General features: G+C 53.1%; 1 protein-coding gene across 1 annotated transcript; it reads right to left on the reverse strand.

Annotated features, from left to right (window-relative positions):
* Nucleotides 1-1,659: 1,659 nt before the first annotated feature.
* LOC103017677 (carcinoembryonic antigen-related cell adhesion molecule 7) lies at nt 1,660-11,543 on the reverse strand. The gene is given in 8 exon segments (XM_007168352.2): nt 1,660-1,802; nt 2,648-2,767; nt 3,745-4,023; nt 7,366-7,435; nt 7,437-7,645; nt 9,855-10,168; nt 10,512-10,557; nt 11,480-11,543. Coding segments are annotated over 8 exon segments (1,245 nt in total).
* Nucleotides 11,544-17,552: the final 6,009 nt, after the last annotated feature.

Raw genomic sequence — 17,552 nt, forward strand, 5'->3', positions numbered from 1 at the left:
ATTTAATATTTTTCAGTAAGGTTCTTCAAGGAAGGACTGAGAGCTGCTGGCCAGGTGTGTGGAGAGGGCTGCAGGTGAGGCACGGGTGGGAGGAGGTCCATGGGCCACATTAGGTGGAGACAGTTTGGCCCTTTGCCATGGAACCTGGGTGAGTTTTAGGTGGGAGGAGCCCATGAGCACAAAAAGAGCAAACGAGGGGAAAATCCTCTTTATTCAGACCTTTCAGGTGGTTCACGGTGGGTCACAGGCACAGTCACTTTCCTTGGAAGCCCTCAGTTCCTTGGGGGATGGAAGCCTTTGTCCTCATCAATCCAGGGCTCAGAGCAGCCTGTCAGGGTTTCCAGAAGGCCAGGAGGGACTCCAATCCTGGGCCCAGGTTCCCAAATATATTCAAGGGTCAGAGCTGTTTCTCTGGTTCAGGCTCCTGACCCCACATAGACTCTGGGGTCTCAGGTGGGCTCTTCCCCACAGCCTTAAGGGGCAGTTCCTGGAGGAAACTAAGAAACCACATCTGCTTTGTGGTTGATCTGGCAGTAAATATCTGTGTCGGGGTGTAGTAATTCCTGTAAAAGAGAGACGAGGCCTTTGAGCCTCTGTAAACTTCTCAGAACTTGTCCCAGGATCTTCCCGGCCCTGGACTCCCAGGGCTGCTCTACAGGGGCTCCTGGCTGTGCCGCAGGTTTTCTGGCTCCAGACCCATCCCTCCTCTTCATCCCTTTTCCCATTTTCGCTGCTGTTTCCTGGACCCCAAGGAAGTACCCTTAGGAGTGTGGGATCAGAACATTCATCCCCAACATTCACCTCAGATGGGAACAGCTGGTCTGGGGCTGGGTAGGGAGGCCTGGGCGGGGGAGAAAGTGGGCATCAGGGGACAGAGAAGGAGAGTTATTTCTCCTCAGGAGTAACCAGCTCTGCCTGCCCAGCAGCTGTGTCCAAGCCTGAAGCCCCGACCTCTGTCCCCATCCATGCTGCATCCCCCACCCTTGGTAGCCCAGGACCCCTGCCTGATGCCCCCAGTGCCCACTCTGCTCCTGGCTGGGTTCCAGCGTTCTTCTCTGAAGGGACCAGGCAGGCTCAGGACAGGGTGTGAGGGTGTCCTGCCCCTGAAGTGGGTCCCACTCCTGGCCAGGGTGGGGTTCATATTTCCTGGCTACTCTGGTGGGGGAGGGAAGTCTGTGCTGTGCTGCAGGGTTGGACAGTCCCCCTGCACTGAGTCTGCACAGCTGGGACCCCGGGGGTGAAGGGACAGGGAAGGGACGTGCTTACCGGGGAGACACAGCTGCCAGAGGGACCGTGTCCTGGGAGCAGAGACAGGAGATAGCACCAGGGGTGTGAGGAAGCTTAGGCCCATCCAGCCGGGAGAGGTTGGGTCTCCAGCTCCCAGAGAACCAGGGTTTAAAGAGTATCACCCCGAGAGAGACCCTCTGGGCATTTTAGGGTCCAGTGAGGGCGAGGGGGTGACCCATGACTCTGAACCCATATATCCGGCAGACCAGCCAGTGGGGATCCCCATGCTGAAGCCCCAGGGAAAGGGTCAGAGACCCTTGGGGTGGATGGCAGGAGCAGACACTGGGGGGGCAGGACCAGGGTCTCTCAGCTGCTCCTAGGCTGAGCATACACTTACCCAGTGTGGCTGCTGGGAGCTGGTGTTCTCTGAGGTCATTCTGGCCACTGGCCCTCAGAAAGGTCAGGATTATCTTGAGGGTTGCCGGAGGAGGAGGTCACAGCATTGGTGTCAAAATAGGGAACAAGGAGGGCCCCTTTTCCAAGCAGGGAGTGGAGACCTCCTTTCTCCACCAATGCTGTTTAGGAAGGGAGGCCCCGGGAGAGGGGGGCTGAGGAAAGTCCTTAAGAAGCCACATCTGTCCTGGGCCCAGAGGGGAAGGACCTGCAGGTCGATGGCAGTCCAGGAGAACGTGGCTTGAGAAGGGACAATGGACCCAGTAAAGGAATCAGACCAAAGGCTTTGAGTGGAAGGGCCAGCTCCTCAGAGGAGAGCAGTGCCAGCGCATGCTCAGGACACCTGGGGAGCCTGTGCACCTGGGAGCTTGTGACTGCGGTGGCTCTGCTGTGGCCAGACCCACCCTTCAGGCCGGGAGATGCTGAAATGGGACAGTGGCCGCAACCTCCGTCTCCATCTGCCCGGAAAGAGGCGTAAAGGTCATCCTACCACCTGCTGTCCTGGCCAGGTCCACGTTCTCCCATCTCACACATCATGGGCCGTGGTTAACGCATCTGCCACGTGGGGGAATTTGGCTCTACCTGGCCTGTCCAGGTGATTCCAGTCTCCTTGGCCAGGATGACCCTCAGATTCTGAGGCTGTGAATCCCCCTCATCGGGATGGTTGGATTTAAATAAACAGGAGGACAAGCTGCTTACTGAGCCAGCACAGCTGCAGGTCTGCTCAGGGAACTAGCCCAACACTGGAGGGGGCGTTAACTGTGCCTAATTTACAGATGAGGAAGGTGCTGAGGAGACACCCAGGTCAGCATCCGGCGAGGAAGGAGCTTAAGGAGGAGAGGGAATATCCATGGGGAAACGGGGATGCCGAGGAGAGCCAGGCCGGAATCCGAGGATGGGGTGTCCTTCCTCCTGGCCTGGGGTCAGCCTGGGGGACGCGATTAGCATCTGGGAATTGCCACTGTACCTTCTACACCTCGTGAGGAAAACAAAAACCCCAGAGCGGCCACCAGTGCCACCCTAACCAGGACCCCAATCGCGATGACAGTAAGGACCTCCATACTGAGGGCTGGGCCGTTTTCTCGCCCTGAAAGGAGAAGAGAAAGGGGCAGATGAAGGCCCGAGTTCACTGGAGGGAAAACCACGACAAGCCTTACAGGGAGAGGGCCTGGTTAGGGAGGAAGGAAATGCTCTGAGGTCTGTGTGTGGTGTATGTGTTTGGTCATCACAATGTCCTCCCAACTCTCCCACTACAGGTGGTTGCATCCTTTTCTCTTTCTCACATTTGAAACCTTGGACTTGCTCTATCTCTATGTTTCTCACTGTAGACAGTTCCATGTCCTGTTCATTTTCCTTTTAAGGTCACTTTTCCTTTCACTTTATGTCCCTTCCCTTTGTTTCTTCTTTCCATCACTATTGTTGGTCTTAGAGGGCAGGTCCTTAGCAGTCCACACAACGCTGATCTGTAATAATAATATTAGCCGATTGTTTCCAGATCCTTCTGTGTGGCTGGCACAGTGGGAAATCCTTTACATTCATCTGCTCTGATCCTTCCATCCCCTTGAGGGAGGGGGATCATTCCCTTTTGCATATATAGATCTGAGACATATAGTGCTTAAATAAATCAGCAAAGGTCATAGAACTGGTAAGTGATACCATTGTAACTAAGTTCCACTTGAATTTACAGCTAATACCAACAATGTTAATAATAATAGTAGTGCTACTTGAAAGCATTTATTAAGCCCTGACTCTGCCTATGACCCTAAGAGCTTTAATCTCATTATCTCCTAATAAACATCCTCACATCCAAAGATCCAGCTGTTCTGTTCCAGTTTTGCAGATGAAGAAACTGAGGCACAGGTGGTTGATTGTCTTGCTCAAGGTCAAACATCTGGTGCACATCACAACCAGAACCATAAAAAGATCAGTCTAATTCCAGAGTTCTCATCTATGTTACTCTAGAAGGGGGTGCCCACCTCCTCAAGGCCTGCGTCCAATTCACACCCCCTCACCCCTGCCAGGGAAGGATACAAGGGAGGAAGTGGGAGAGGTTGGGTCACTCACAGAGCACCACCACGGTGACAGGGTCACCTATGCTGGAACTGCTGGGGTTGGAGACCTCACACCAATAATCCCCGGCATCCTCCCTCCTGACGGGGTCTATGGAGAGGGTGCTGTTGTCCGGGGACAGTGTCATCTTCTCTGTGAGCAGTAGACTCTGGTCACTGAAGAACCAGGAGACGGAGATCCCAGTGTCATTTGTGCGGCAGGTCAGGACCACGGTATTCTCATGTTCTGTGACTGTGGTGTTGCTGGCTTCGATGGAGGGCTGTGCCACTGGGTCTGTGGAGAGACAGAGGGGTGACTGACTGAGAATATGTCAGGGGCCTGGGGCCACGCTCCTTTCTCAGAGATCTCAGCCACTCCCGGGGCCCAGTGAGCTCTGTAAAGGTGACCCAGAGGATGGCCCTGACCCTGTGATCAAGGTCGTAGGTCTCGCTTCACTGATGATCTGTGAGGAGAGGGCTGCATCTCCTCGCTGACCCCCAGGTATCCCTGGATGACCCCTGGCCAGTCCCCTAGATATCTCTCTAGTATCTTCTCAACCCACGTGTCCAGCAACCTCATCGTCAGGTGGAATTTTTCCGATAGATTCTTGTGTGACTCTTTTCTAGAACATTTGTGACGTTAAAAGGTCAGGCCCCAGTCCTCATATACACTTCTGTGTGTGTGTGGGAAAGCAGGCTTGCCAGCTCTGGCCATCTCTGGTATAAGGGCGGTTTTACATAAAGTAGAGAAGGTATTTACTTTTTGTTAAATTAGGGAATATGGATGGCCCTGCCCAGTCTTTGTAACCTGAGGAATCGAAGAGTTTCCAGTCTCAAGGATTTCTCACTCTAAAGAGAACTTTTACTGTAGAGTGAATATCACGGTGAAGGAAATCTCTAGAGATGTGGGTTGCCGATTTAACAAAATACTGGCACCCTTAGGAATAGAAGGAAATTCCTGAAACTAAATAAAGGCCTTATTATATGAAAAGCCTACAGCTAGCATCACAGGCAATGGTGAAACACTGAAACCTTTTCCTCTAAGATCAGGAAGAAAAGGATGCCACTTTCACTACCCCTATTCAACTGAGTACAGAAGTCCAAGCTAGAACAATTAGGCAAGAAAAAGAAATAGAGTGCATCCAAATTGGAAATAAAGAGGTACAATTACGTCCGTTTGCAGATATGTAGAAAACCCTAAAGATTCTACAAAAAAACTGTTAGAACTAATAAACGAATTAACAAAGTTGCAGGATACAAAACCAACAGACAAAAATCAGTTCTGTTTCTCTACACTTACCTTATATGAAAAGAAAATTAAGAAAACAATTTCATACACAATGCCATCAAAAGAATAAAATACTTAGTAATAAATTTAACTAATGAGGCAAAAGAAATTTATGGAAATCTACAAAAGTTGCTGAAAGAAATTAAAAAAGCACAGATACATGGAAAGACATCTGTGTTCATAGATGGGAAGACATAATATTGCTAAGGTGACAACACTACCGAAAGAGATCCACAGCTTCAATGCAATCCCTAACAAAGCCCCAATGAAATATTGTGCAGATATCGAAATTTCAAAAATTTCACATATAATCTCAAGGGACCCCAAATAGCCAAAATAATCTTTAAAAAGAACAAAGTAGGAGGACTCATACTTCCCAATTTTAAAAGTGACACCAGTTCCCTGGTGTTCCAGTGGTTAAGACTCCGCTCTTTCACTGTCAAAGGCCTGTGTTCGATCCCTGGTCAGGGAAATAAGATCCCACAAACCACACGGCGGGGCCAAAAAAAAAAGTAAAAGTGACTGCAAAGCTACAGTAACTCAAAATAATATGTGGGTCTGGCATAAAGACAGACATATAGACCAATGGAATAGAATAGAAACCCCAGAAATAAACCCTGGGATATATGGTTAAATGATTTCACCAAGAATGCCAAGACCATTCAATGGGGAAAAAAATCTATTCAACAAATGGTCATGGGAAAACTGGATGTCCACGAACAAATAAATGAAGTTGGACCCTTACCTTGCACCAATTAAAATAGATTAAAAAATCTAATCTAGTTTTGACGTGAGAGTCAAAACTATAAAATCTTAGAAGAAAACATAGAGGAAAACTTCTTGAAATTGGGTTTGCCAGTGATTTCCAAGATATGATACCCAAAGCACAGACAACAGAAGAAAAAAAATAGGTAAATTGGATTACATCAAAAGAAAATTTCTGTGTATCAAAGGACACAGTTAAGACAGTGATGGCAGTCTACAGATTGGGAGAAAACATTTGTAAATTATATTTGATAAGAGATTACTATCCACTTCTTCAATTCAACAACAACAAAAGGAACGTGACCCTGAGGACCCTCCTTCCTTTCCTGTCTGCAAAGCCCCTCACAATACGTGAGGCTTTCTGGGACTGAGAGAACCCCCTCTCAACATTCCGGATCTGCCAGGAGAAATCAGACAGCAAGGGGAAGAAAGGTCTGCTGAGATGTAGTGGGAGGGCTCGGGGGCAGATTTGGGATTTGCTTGTAACTTCTGGGAAGTTAGGAAATAACTTCTTTCAGACTCTTCTCTGAAAACCTACCGGCTCTGCCGCAAAGCTTGGTACTGATGGTCCAGGGGTCACTTACCAGAGACTGTGATAGTCTTTATTTATTTATTTTTGGCTGTGTTGGGTCTTCGTTGCTGCGTGTGGGCTTTCTCTAGTTGCGGCAAGCGGGGGCTACTCTTCGTTGCGGTGCGTGGGCTTCTCATTGTGGTGGCTTCTCTTGTTGCGGAGCACGGGCTCTAGGTGCGCGGGCTTCAGTAGCTGTGGCCCGTGGGCTCAGTAGTCATGGCTCGCGGGTTCTAGAGTGCGGACTCAGTAGTTGTGATGCATGGACTTAGTTGCTCTGCGGCACGTGGGATCTTCCCAGACCAGGGATCGAACCCGCGTCCCCTGCATTGGTAGGCTGATTCTTAACCACTGCGCCACCAGGGAAGTCCCTGTGATAGTCTTGACTGTGGTTTTACTGAGGTCAATGACCAAGTTATGGACAAGGCAGTTATAGGATCCACTATCATTTGCAGTGATGTTGGGGATAAAGCTCCTGTGTGATTGTTGGGGCCTCCCGTTGATAAGCCAAGAACACTGAGTGGCTGGGTTAGAGGTCGTGTGTCAGGAGAGGCTGAGGTTTGCCTCTGGATGGTAATAGGGGGAAATGGTGAGGGTGTCCAGGCCATCTGGAGCAAAGAGCATAAAGCCACACATGGTGCAGTCAGAGGGAAGGGAAATTCTTGGTCTGTATTAGGGCCACAGTTCCCTCTGAGCTGGGTCATAACCTTGTCTTTAAAAGTTCCAAACATAACCCCTCATGTTTACTCATCCTGAGTCTGAGATATTAATCTGCTTCTCCTGTCACGCTGTGGTGACCCTGAGCCCCTCAAAACAGGGGGCAGCCCACCCCCTCTTAGTCCTGGCTCAAGGCTGGGCCTGCCTGGATTTGCCCAGGACAGGAAGTCATGGCCAGCCTGGGTGTCCAGGGGTCAGGGTCCGCGTACTTGGTCCTGAGAGGGATGGATGTAGCCTGGTCTCTGACAGCATGGATTTGGAGGGGCAGCTCAGGCCACATAGGAATCGAAGTTACCCACAGAAAACATTCAGGGTGAATGGGTCACTGCGGCTGACACTCAGTGGGTTCCGAGTTTCACACATATTAGGGTCCTGTGTCATTCCTTGTGACATGGAATAAAGTGAGAGTCCTGTTGTCCTCAGACAGTTCCAGCCTGGTGCTGTTGGGGAGGCTCTGATTGTTGATCCGCCACATGTGGGAGGTGTTCGGAGTCTCAGGGCCACATGTTAACACTACAGTGTCCTCCAGCTCCTTGGGGTTGGAGTTGTTGCTGGTGATGACGGGTGTGGGTAACACCGCTGTGAAGACAACAGAGAGAACATTGCCCCTTTTATACCTTGATTCCTCCAATGGCATCTTCAATCAGAGTTGGCATTTCTCACCTCTCAGCCAACCTGAGAGTCTTTAAAGAATAAGGCAGGGCTTCCCTGGTGGTGCAGTGGTTGAGAATCTGCCTGCCAATGCAGGGGACACAGGTTCGAGCCTTGGTCTGGGAAGATCCCACATGCCGCGGAGCAACTAAGCCCGTGAGCCACAACTACTGAGCCTGAGCGTCTGGAGCCTGTGCTCCGCAACAAGAGAGGCCGTGATAGTGAGAGGCCCGCGCACCGCCATGAAGAGTGGCCCCCGCTTGCCACAACTAGAGAAAGCCCTCGCACAGAAACGAAGACCCAACACAGCCAAAAATAGATAAATAAATAAATTTATTAAAAAAACAATAAGGCAGGTCTGTGCATCACAAGACAAATGCATGGGGATCGGAGTTCAGAGAATGTGAGGCTACCTGCTCTATGTCCGGGAGAAGCACAGACTTCCTCTGGGGTCATTTAGCTGTGAAAGAGCAAGGCGGGATTCAGAGACTACCTTGTGCCTGTCTTGGTTCTTCATTGACTAGCCTGGCCTGGGAACTGGGGGTTTGAGCAGAAAGACACATGGGGAGACCAGGAGAAAGCCCAAAGATCAGTTCATCGCTGATGAACTGCAGGGCCCGGAGGTGGGGCAGTTCTGTCCAGGTGTTTGATAAAGACTGACATGAGACAGTGACCCCATAAATGGTAGAGCAGAGTCCAACGAATAAAGAGAGAAAAGATTGAGCAGACAGGCAGGAAGGAGGGAATGGTGAGTGAATGAACGAATGACCCATAATCTCTTCAGAGACTGCATCCCGGGTGCAGGATCCGAGGGGGTCTGGCCACATGCTTTCCCTCTCCCTCCAGGGGAGAGACACCCACACCATTCACTCCTTCCCTCTTTCACAAAAGCAGCTGAGTGTGTTGCACATGGGCGCTGTGCTGGCTGCAGGTGTAGAGTGGGGACTGAGAAGGAAAAGTGCTTTCCTTTATCCTCCAGTGGGAGTGACACCAACACATCAGGAAACAAATTAATGATTTCACGTTCAGTGTGGAGAGGTGAGGGGGAGGCCTGGACATTGCTGGCACTGATTCGGATTGCTGCCTCAGGTAACTGAGTGCTATAGCAAACACAGATTACTTCTCCATTTGACCTCACTCCCCAGACCAGAATCTCTCCCTCTGAGCTGGGGATGCCAGAGAAGAAAGGATCTGAAGAATGTCTGGTGTCAGGGTCCCCAGATACCTAATAAGGCCCCCAGGGTGGAGGAGAGGATGGAGCTGCAGACACATCTCTTGTGACTCATCTGCCACTCAGGTCTGTGTGACCCTGATTCAGTGACTGTATCTCACTGTGCCTGAGTTTCCCCTCAATAAAATAAAATAAATAGTAAATGGTTTCTACTTGCCAGGTTCTCTATGATTTAACCTTAAACCATTCATAATTAACTGACCTAAAGCTGGTCATAGAGGAGATGACTAAATAAACTGCATCTACTATTATTTGCATTCAGAGGAGAGGGCTCCCTGGGCTGTGCCCCGGTGGTCAAGGAGCTGCCAGGAGCGTCTTCTCTCCTCTGTTCCTCACATGGGTATGCTGAGTCCCCCAGGGCAGTTGGCTGATGGCCTGGGGACCTTGTACATTTGTGTTCTCCACGCTGAGTCTCAGGTGCAGGACCAGGCTCTGCCCCTGCCCAGATGTGACTCTTGGGGCTGAGTGACCGGCTCAGGAGCCTGGAGACCTGGCAAGGCTCCCCAGGGTCACTGGGCAGGGGCTCGCCGGGGCTGAGCTTCTCTGTGAGGATTCCTGAGGGCACCCAGGCCAGGCTCCTACTGAGTCCTACAGGGTCTTCCTCAGCGTCATGGGCCCAGGAGGGGCCCAGGAGGTTGGACTGAGACTGATCTCCCTCTGTTGAGTTACTCCCATCAGACTGGTCCTTCTTTCTGCACAGAATGTCTTCAGGGTCCGGATTCTGCGAAAGAATTCTGATCCTTTGAAGATTGTCTCCACTGTGTGTGTGTCCTGCACTAAATGTTCAAACCCCAACCTGGGATGTAATACAGAGGGGGATGCAGACACAGTCCCGGCCTGTCAGTCCTCTGCGTGTGAATAGAATCACCCCACCCAACACCCAGAGGTCAGAGAGGAATCACTCACGGTATACGCGGAGTTGTCCAGCTAGTCTTTCAGTCTGTAAATCATTCTTTGTAATGAGCAGAGTGTAGTATCCTGTGTCGTTCTGGGTGACGGTCTGGATCAGCAAGGATCCATTGGGGTATATTGTCCCTCGACCGCTGTGTGCAGGCCCTGGTGTATTTACTTGAGTGTACACTCTACACGATGCAATTAGTTGGTTGTTCTCTACCCTTTCTCCTCTGTACCAGCCATAGCCTAGAAGATCCCCTGTCACATTGTGGACAAGTAAAAGAACATCCGTCCCTTCTGCAGCATTGAAGGGCACCGATTCAAAAAGTGAGGTGGGGACTTCCCTGGTGGCGCAGTGGTTAAGAATCCGCCTGCCAATGCAGGGGACATGGGTTCGAGCCCTGGTCCGGGAAGATCCCACATGCCGCAGAGCAACTAAGCCCGTGTGCCACAACTGCTGAGCCTGTGCTCTAGAGCCCGCGAGCCACAACTACTGAAGCCCATGCACCTAGAGCCCATGCTCCGCAACAAGAGAAGGCACCACAGTGAGAAGCCCACGCACCGCAACAAAGAGTAGCCCCTGCTCGCCGCAACTAGAGAAAGCCCGTGCGCAGCAACAAAGACCCAACTCAGCCAAAAACAAAAACAAAAACAAAAACAAGAACAAAAGTGAGGTGGGCAGTGGTGGGTAGGTTCCAGAAAGTTAAGAGTGAGACTAGGAGGGACGAGAGAGAAATAAATCAATATTTGAATCTATGTGTTGGGGCCCTGGGTCCTGAGCAGGTCTCTTCATCCCTCAGCCTTGGTGTATGTTTTTGTTGTGTGTGTGTGTGTGTGTGTGTGTGTGTGTGTGTGTGTGTGTGTGTGTGTTGTGTGCCCTACTGGTTCAACGTCAGCAGCATTACTTCAGCCCCTCTGAGCTTGTTATTTCCTCTGTTTCCCCAGGTGTCTGCCTGGCTCACTCCCTTGCTGCCCTCACACGCTTGCTCACACTCAGGGGCCTGTTGGGAGCTGCCCTCCCTGACACCTGCTCCAAAGACCCTCTGTCTTCACTTTCTGACCTTTCGCTGCTCCGTTTCCTCCATGACACTTGTCAGCACCTGACAGCACATTCTAGATCTCTTTGCTTGTCTGTCTTCCTTCCCATAGAGAGTGAGCTCTGGGACGGCAGGGACTTGTCTGATCTTGGCTGTAACCCAGGGCCTGGACCAGGCTCCAAATACCTGGTGAGGAAGGAATGAGTGTTCCCAGGGCCTCCACCGCCTGGTGTTTATTTGTCAGTTTCTAAGGGTGGTGGGTAAGGACAGTGTTTAGCTTCCTGGTTATGTTTTTTTTTTTGAAGTGATACCCTGACATAAATTGTTATTATTGCCATCAGTTTTCAACAATTATTGCTCAGTGAAGAATAACTTGTAAAACATAAGTAGTTGAGGTTTTCCTGCCCCTCACCAATTCCAGTTCATTGAGATTTTGCTGTTGCTCAGTCCCTCCCCCCACCCTCCCTGCTCCCATGTCCTCTCCCCTCAGGTCCAAACAGAAGCCCTCTGTCCCCTCTCAGAGCCCTGTCTCCCCCAGAGACCTCAGCCAGTCTCTGTTCTCCCACCTCTGCCCACACCCTGAAAACTGTCCCCTCTCACCTGCCAGCAGGAGCCCGTTCCAGGGGATGCACCCTCTGCGGGCATGGGCTGAGGGGGGCTTCATGGTGTCTGCTGTCTGCTGTGTCCCTCCCTCTGTGAGAAGAGCTTCAGCTCCCGAACCGCTCACAAGCACTGCTGTCTGATGTGTGAGCTCTGCTGTCCTTCCTCCCTCTGTGCTGGGCCTCCTCCTGGGGCAGGAGCACTTCACTGGGTCACATGGGCCGGGGGCGGGGTCTCTGCCCAGAACCCTCCCTCTCCCTCCCCTCTCATTCCTGCCTTCCTAGTGCCCTCCTCCCCCTTCCCCTTCTGTCTGTATTTCTATTCCCTGAACACTGCTGAGTCCTCTGCCCTCTTTAGCAGTGATTCTCCACCTACACACACACACCCTTGTTTGGACAAGCACAACCTTGGGGTGTCTGGGTCCGGGGCTCCCCACTGCTCTGGGTCAGGACGCACACTCAGCCTCCCTCAGCCCTCTCATCTCCTTCTGGCTTTTTCCTTCAGAGCAGGAGCCTGGGGTGGAGGGGGGGTGCATCAGGAACCCTTGTCACAGGGGTGTCACCCACGCTGTGCATCGGAATCACCTGTGCAACTTCATGAAGACTGTGAATGCCCAGGTGAAACCTCAGAAATGCTGCCTCAGCAGCTGCCCAGGTCACATGCTTGCCCAGCCTGGCTGAGACCCTGCAAAGCCGGTGAGGCCGCCGCTCCCCATCCACCCCAGTGTTGGCCTCTGCTGTGTTCTGGTCTGGGGTCTGTCAGCACCACACAGAGACCCAGGGGTCTCTAAACCCAGGCGATAATTTCACTCTGTGACACAGAAACCCAGCTGGGTGCCCTGGGCCTTCCCAGTGTTCTCAATATCTGGGAAGGTTGGATTTACTCCCAGCAGGAAGGCCACAGATGACTCTGGAGGTGAGAAAGGGGTAAGCTGAGTGACGACTGGTGAGGGGACCTGACCTGCACCTATGAGTGTCACCAGCCTGATGTCTGTTTCTAGGGACAGAGACCCAGGACCGGGTGTCAGAAGGAGCTGCAGTTCCCAGGTGTGAAAGGAAAGGTTTTCTGTGTGTCCTGGGAAGAGAGAACGGTGGTGCTGGGAGAGTGGGTGGCTGTAGGTGCATATCTTCTCTCTCTGTGTGTCTTTCTAAGATGCAGATCTTGTGTGTGTGTGTGTGTGTGTGTGTGTGTGTGTGTGTGTGTGTGTGTGTGTGTGTGTGTGTATGGTACCCATCTCTTCCCATTTGCTCCAACTGGAACCCAGGGCATCATCCTGGCTACCTCCCAGTCCCATCCAAGCCATCATGAAGTCCTGTTCTCCATCCTCCCCTAGAAAGCTCTGGAACCTGGCCCTTCTCCCACCTCCACTGCCCCCTTCTCTAGATGACTGTAATAACTCTTTCTGTGTCTCTGTTTTTGCCCCCTCCATGTCTTTTCCACATAGCAGCCAGAGGATTTTTCTAAAACTTAAATCTGGTCACACACTCCCAACCCTTCAACACCTCCACCCTTGCTCTCAGGATAAAGCCCCAAATCTTGGGCACGGCCCCCCAACCCACGTACCATCTGGGTCTTCTGGGCGCTTAGCCCCTCTCCTCCTCCCCTCCCTTGCTGAGCTCCTTCCGTGCTGTGAATTGCCACTTCTTTAGGTCTCGAGGTTCTGCCCATGCTGTCCTTTCCACCCTCTGTGCCCCTCTTGCCCAGCAGTCAACACTTGCTCATCTTTGAGTCCAACGTCACCTGCTTGGGAAGCCTCCCTCTTATGTCTCTCAGGATTTTCCCTCTTGTATTCATCACAGTTTGGCAGATGAGAAAACTCAGATAATCAGATATATCTGATTTGTGGGATCATTTATTAATGTCTGTGTCCCCAGCTCAGACCTGAGTCTGTCCTCACCACAGAGGGCCCAGGCCTGGCACAGGTAAGGGTTTGTTGAATGTTTACTGAACAAAAATGTGCAACTGGAGCCTTTTGGGTCCAGAATCAAGGTTGGGCACACAGCAGTTTTGAGCTCACACACTCCCTGCCCTCAAGAGCCCTGGGGGTGGCCATCGCCCTGCCCTCACTGGCCAGGTAAGGAAACCCAGGTGCCCTCACTCCCTCAGAGCCTCAGTGTCATCATCTGGGAAATGGGGTGATCATAATGACACTAGTGTCATCTGTTACTGGCAAGATCCAACCGTTGAGTAGGAGTGCTCCAGCCAGCTTGGATGCCCCTGGGGCAGGGCTGGGGTCTGATTCACTCAACAGAGGCCTGAACCAGGGCAGGGCCTCAGGAAATGACCAGGGAATCTAGGAGCTTGGGGGAATGAGCTTTGTGAGTAGGTAGGCTCATGGGTTTGTGAGTAGGACTGGTTCAGCCCTGTGCAGGGGGCCCTACCCAAGAGGATTCTAACTCCTCACAACAACCCTAAGGGCAGCATGATTATTATTATCCCCGTGTTACAGTTCATGCATTCCTTCACTTATTAATTAAAAGAATATTTGAGTGCCTATGTGCCTGGCATACCAGGCTCTGCAATTGTGGGGTAAACAAGGCAGACACAGCCCTGCTTTCAGGGAACTCGCTGTCTAGCTGGGGGTAACAGTAAGGATAACCTCCACCCCTCCTGAAGGCTTGTTGTGTGACAGCACCAAATACATTACTACACTCACCCAAACATCACAAGAGCCCAGTGATAGGCACTCCTATCATTATGCCCATTTTATAGCTCGAAAAGTTGAGGCAGGGAAGGAGGGAGCCTGTTGTCCAGTGTACCACTCCTCATAGCCTGAGGAACCAGGTCTCCAAGGCCCATTCTTGACCATGGTCTGTACTGCCTCTGGGCACGCTGTCCTGTTTGTGAGGCAGTGTCTTGCCGTGTGACAGGGAATGGCCTTGGGCCCCAGTCTGAGCTCTGAGCCTGTCTGAGCTTTCCTGTGTGTGTCTGGAGCCAACTCCAGTTCTATCCTTGGCTAAGGATGATGTCTATGGAAGAGAGGATGATGAGTTTGGGGGTCTCTGGGCCCGGGGGCTATGTCAGTTTCTTTCTTGCACAGGAAATTCCCGTAGGTCCTCACTTGGACTGACACATACTCCTAATCCAGCAAGGACTTCATGTGTGCCTCTGCCTGAGGCTTGCAGCATCTCTGTTGGTCTGTCAGTGTTTCTCCAGCCCGCTGAGACCTGTAAATAATGTGACCCCCTAGGGAACCCAGGTGACAGCACTTCCTTCTCCCAAGTGAAGGTTAGGCTGTCCAAAGCCAACCCAGGGCCCCTTAGTCCTAGGAGTAGGAGTCAGGAAGTTAGGTCCCAGGGCAGCCAGGCTGAGGCAGGCGGACTGACAACGAATGGATGAGCGGATTGAATGAAGGATGGTGGGACAGGACAGTCTGAAGCTGTACTGCACCCCTCCTCCAGGCATTCCCCACTATGGGGCACCCCTTCCTCCTTCCTTTCCCTGACTCACCCTTAAACTTCCTTTTTGGACAACAGCTTCTAAACCTCTTCCTCATTACCGTGGCAAGAGTGTCAGAGACCTGGGACTTCTTAACGCATCCCAGTGGTTAAGACTCTGCGCTTCCACTGCAGGGGGAACAGGTTCGATCCCTGGTCAGGGAACTAAGATTCCCGCATGCCCCAGTGCGGCCAAAAAAAAAAAAAAAAAAGGTGGCTCACGCCTGAAAATCGCGCTTGAACCATTTCCCACGTTAGAAACACCGAGGGCAGGAGTTGCCCACGGTCACACAGCGAGTCCGGAGCCGGAAGAGGAATCCTGGTCTGGGACACTCACATTCTGGACTCTCCTCCCAAGATGGTACTGGGATGTCCGATAGTCTCTCTGCTGGGTGTGGTATTTCCCTCTCACATCACCCCCTCTTGGGCCCTTTTCGCGGTCGGGGCCCCACGGGCCAAGGCGGTCCCGTCCCCCTAGCTTACCCCATCAATCCTGTGTGGTCCCCGATCCCGGGGCTAATTCCAGAGGCCAGGGCCGAATCCAGCCGCCAGTCGCGGCCCCTAGGGCCAATCCTTGCTATCGGGCCCCCAACACCACCCAGTCGCGGACTTGCTCCTCTCTGGGTCGCGCCCCAAGAGCAATCCGGGCTTCACTCCATTGCGGGGCCCCGCCCCCCATGGCTAAGGACTGAGGCCTGGCCCCGCCCCCTTACGCGCATTGAAGAGACCACGGACCAACAACAAATGCAGCCCTGGAGGCGGTGAAAGCTTTTCTGGCCGAACTAGCGGGGAGTCCCGCGGGGGTCTCTCCAGAGGGGAAGCCTGGGTCTTTTCACGTGTTGGCTGTCAGCGTCGTTTCCCCACTGCACTTCCCGCGTAGGAATCATCTAGAACGCATCCCGCCCACCCGCTGGAGCAGGAGACAAGGCTGCTGCTGAGCCTCCTTCTAGGGGCGAGGGGCCCGCCAGGTCCTCAGGCAATTGGAAATCCGGGCGGGGCGACAGTGCCTGAGGCAAAGCTCTGTCTGTGAGCCATTGGAGGAGGAAGCCCCGCCCTTTCCTCCGCCTTCTGTCCTCTAGTTCTCCTATTCTCTTTCTCAGGGTTCTTTTCTCTGCCCTCTCCTTTCTGGCGAGAATGGAAGGGAGTGGATGGTGGACCTAAGAGTGATCAATGCCTGCGCACCGGCCCCGAGCTGCGCATCGCCTCGCAGGAGAGAGAGGCATTAGAGGGCGTGGCTCCAGCCTGGGAAAAGGCGGGAAACGGAGGAGGCGCTAGGCTCGCGCATGCGCACGAATCAACTCTTCCCGACGGTCCCGGAGAGGCGGCTTTGTGTGTGGCGGCGCTGTGGTGAAGGCGTCCCTTGAGACTGGGTTCGGGAGGCCCAGGGAAACCGCTGTTTAGCAGCAGAAGCACCATCCCGTCCCTCCTCCCCGCCCTCCCAAATCACACGAGCAGCTGTGGCACTGAGAGACACCGACGACCCTCTTCTCCTCAGTCCTGAGAGAGGCGGCCCAGCCCTTCTGGGGAACACAGGCCTCTGGGCTGAGACCCCCATTACCAGCCTTCGGACTAACCGTCCTCACAGCGCCCTCAGCTTCCGGATTGGGGCCGCCTTGTTTCCCCCGCTCTGGCTGTTTCACCGAGTCTCCCCACGTTCCCCGGAGAGAACTTGCGGGCCCCCCTTGTGCAGGGCAGGGCTTCTGAGCGCAGAGAAGGAGCTCAGGGCCCGAGCCTGCTCCCCGGGGGCACCATGGCCGGCTTCGGAGGAGGGGCGGGGATGCTGCCGCCAGCGGAGCCTTGTGCCCACGACCCGCCCACGCCGCTCCCCCAGCTCTCCCTCCCGTCTGCGCCGACCTTGCCTGGGACTTGGGCGGAGCCCCAGCGCCTCTCTCAGGCGCCCCCTTCCTGAGATCACAACCCACGAGGCCATGGGCCCGGCGGGCCTGGGACTCCCTGGGGACGAGTGTCTTCCTGCCCACTGGACAACCCAGAGAGCTCAAGGGTCGCTCCTGCCCGGTTTTCGGCCTGGCCTGCGTGGACACTCGCCGAGGGTAAGGGTCCACGTTCAGCAGGGTGCCGCGGTGGCCCACTTGGTGTCCGCCCCAGAGCGGTGCTCGGAGTTGGGGACCCAAGGGATGAGTACAGGGCCCTCGCCCAGGGCTTTTTTTAGTTTCTGTTCGATTTCCCCCAGATCCCCGTGGGGAGGCAGCCTGGAGCAGGGGGAGGAGTCAGAGGCTAGCTGGGGATCCTGGCTTGGCCAGCCCCTAACTGCCCAGCCTCCTGCAGGATCCCTCTCTTCTCTAGGGCTCAGCTTCCTCCTCCGTCAAATGGGGCTGTTGATCAGTGTCTGCCAGGACTGTTGCGGGGTCACCTGAGCTCACTTGACATTCTGGCAGGTCTAAGTTCTTCCTGACCAAATGCATGACCATCCCTGGGAGGCCCCCTTCCTCCAAGCTCAACTTACCTGGGTTCCGGTAGTGTCTGGGGTTCTGGCTGCTGGTTTTCTTACTGGGTAATGACGTCCCACCAAATCCTGACATCACTTCATAACCAGGTTTCCCCTTGAAGACCAGCTTCATTCCCTGGGCCACTGTTCCACCCCTCTTGGCTGGCAAATTGGTCTCTAACGTAAACCC

This window comes from Balaenoptera acutorostrata, chromosome 19, assembly GCF_949987535.1.
Source record: "Balaenoptera acutorostrata chromosome 19, mBalAcu1.1, whole genome shotgun sequence".
In the NCBI taxonomy this organism is placed as follows: Eukaryota; Metazoa; Chordata; class Mammalia; order Artiodactyla; family Balaenopteridae; genus Balaenoptera; species Balaenoptera acutorostrata.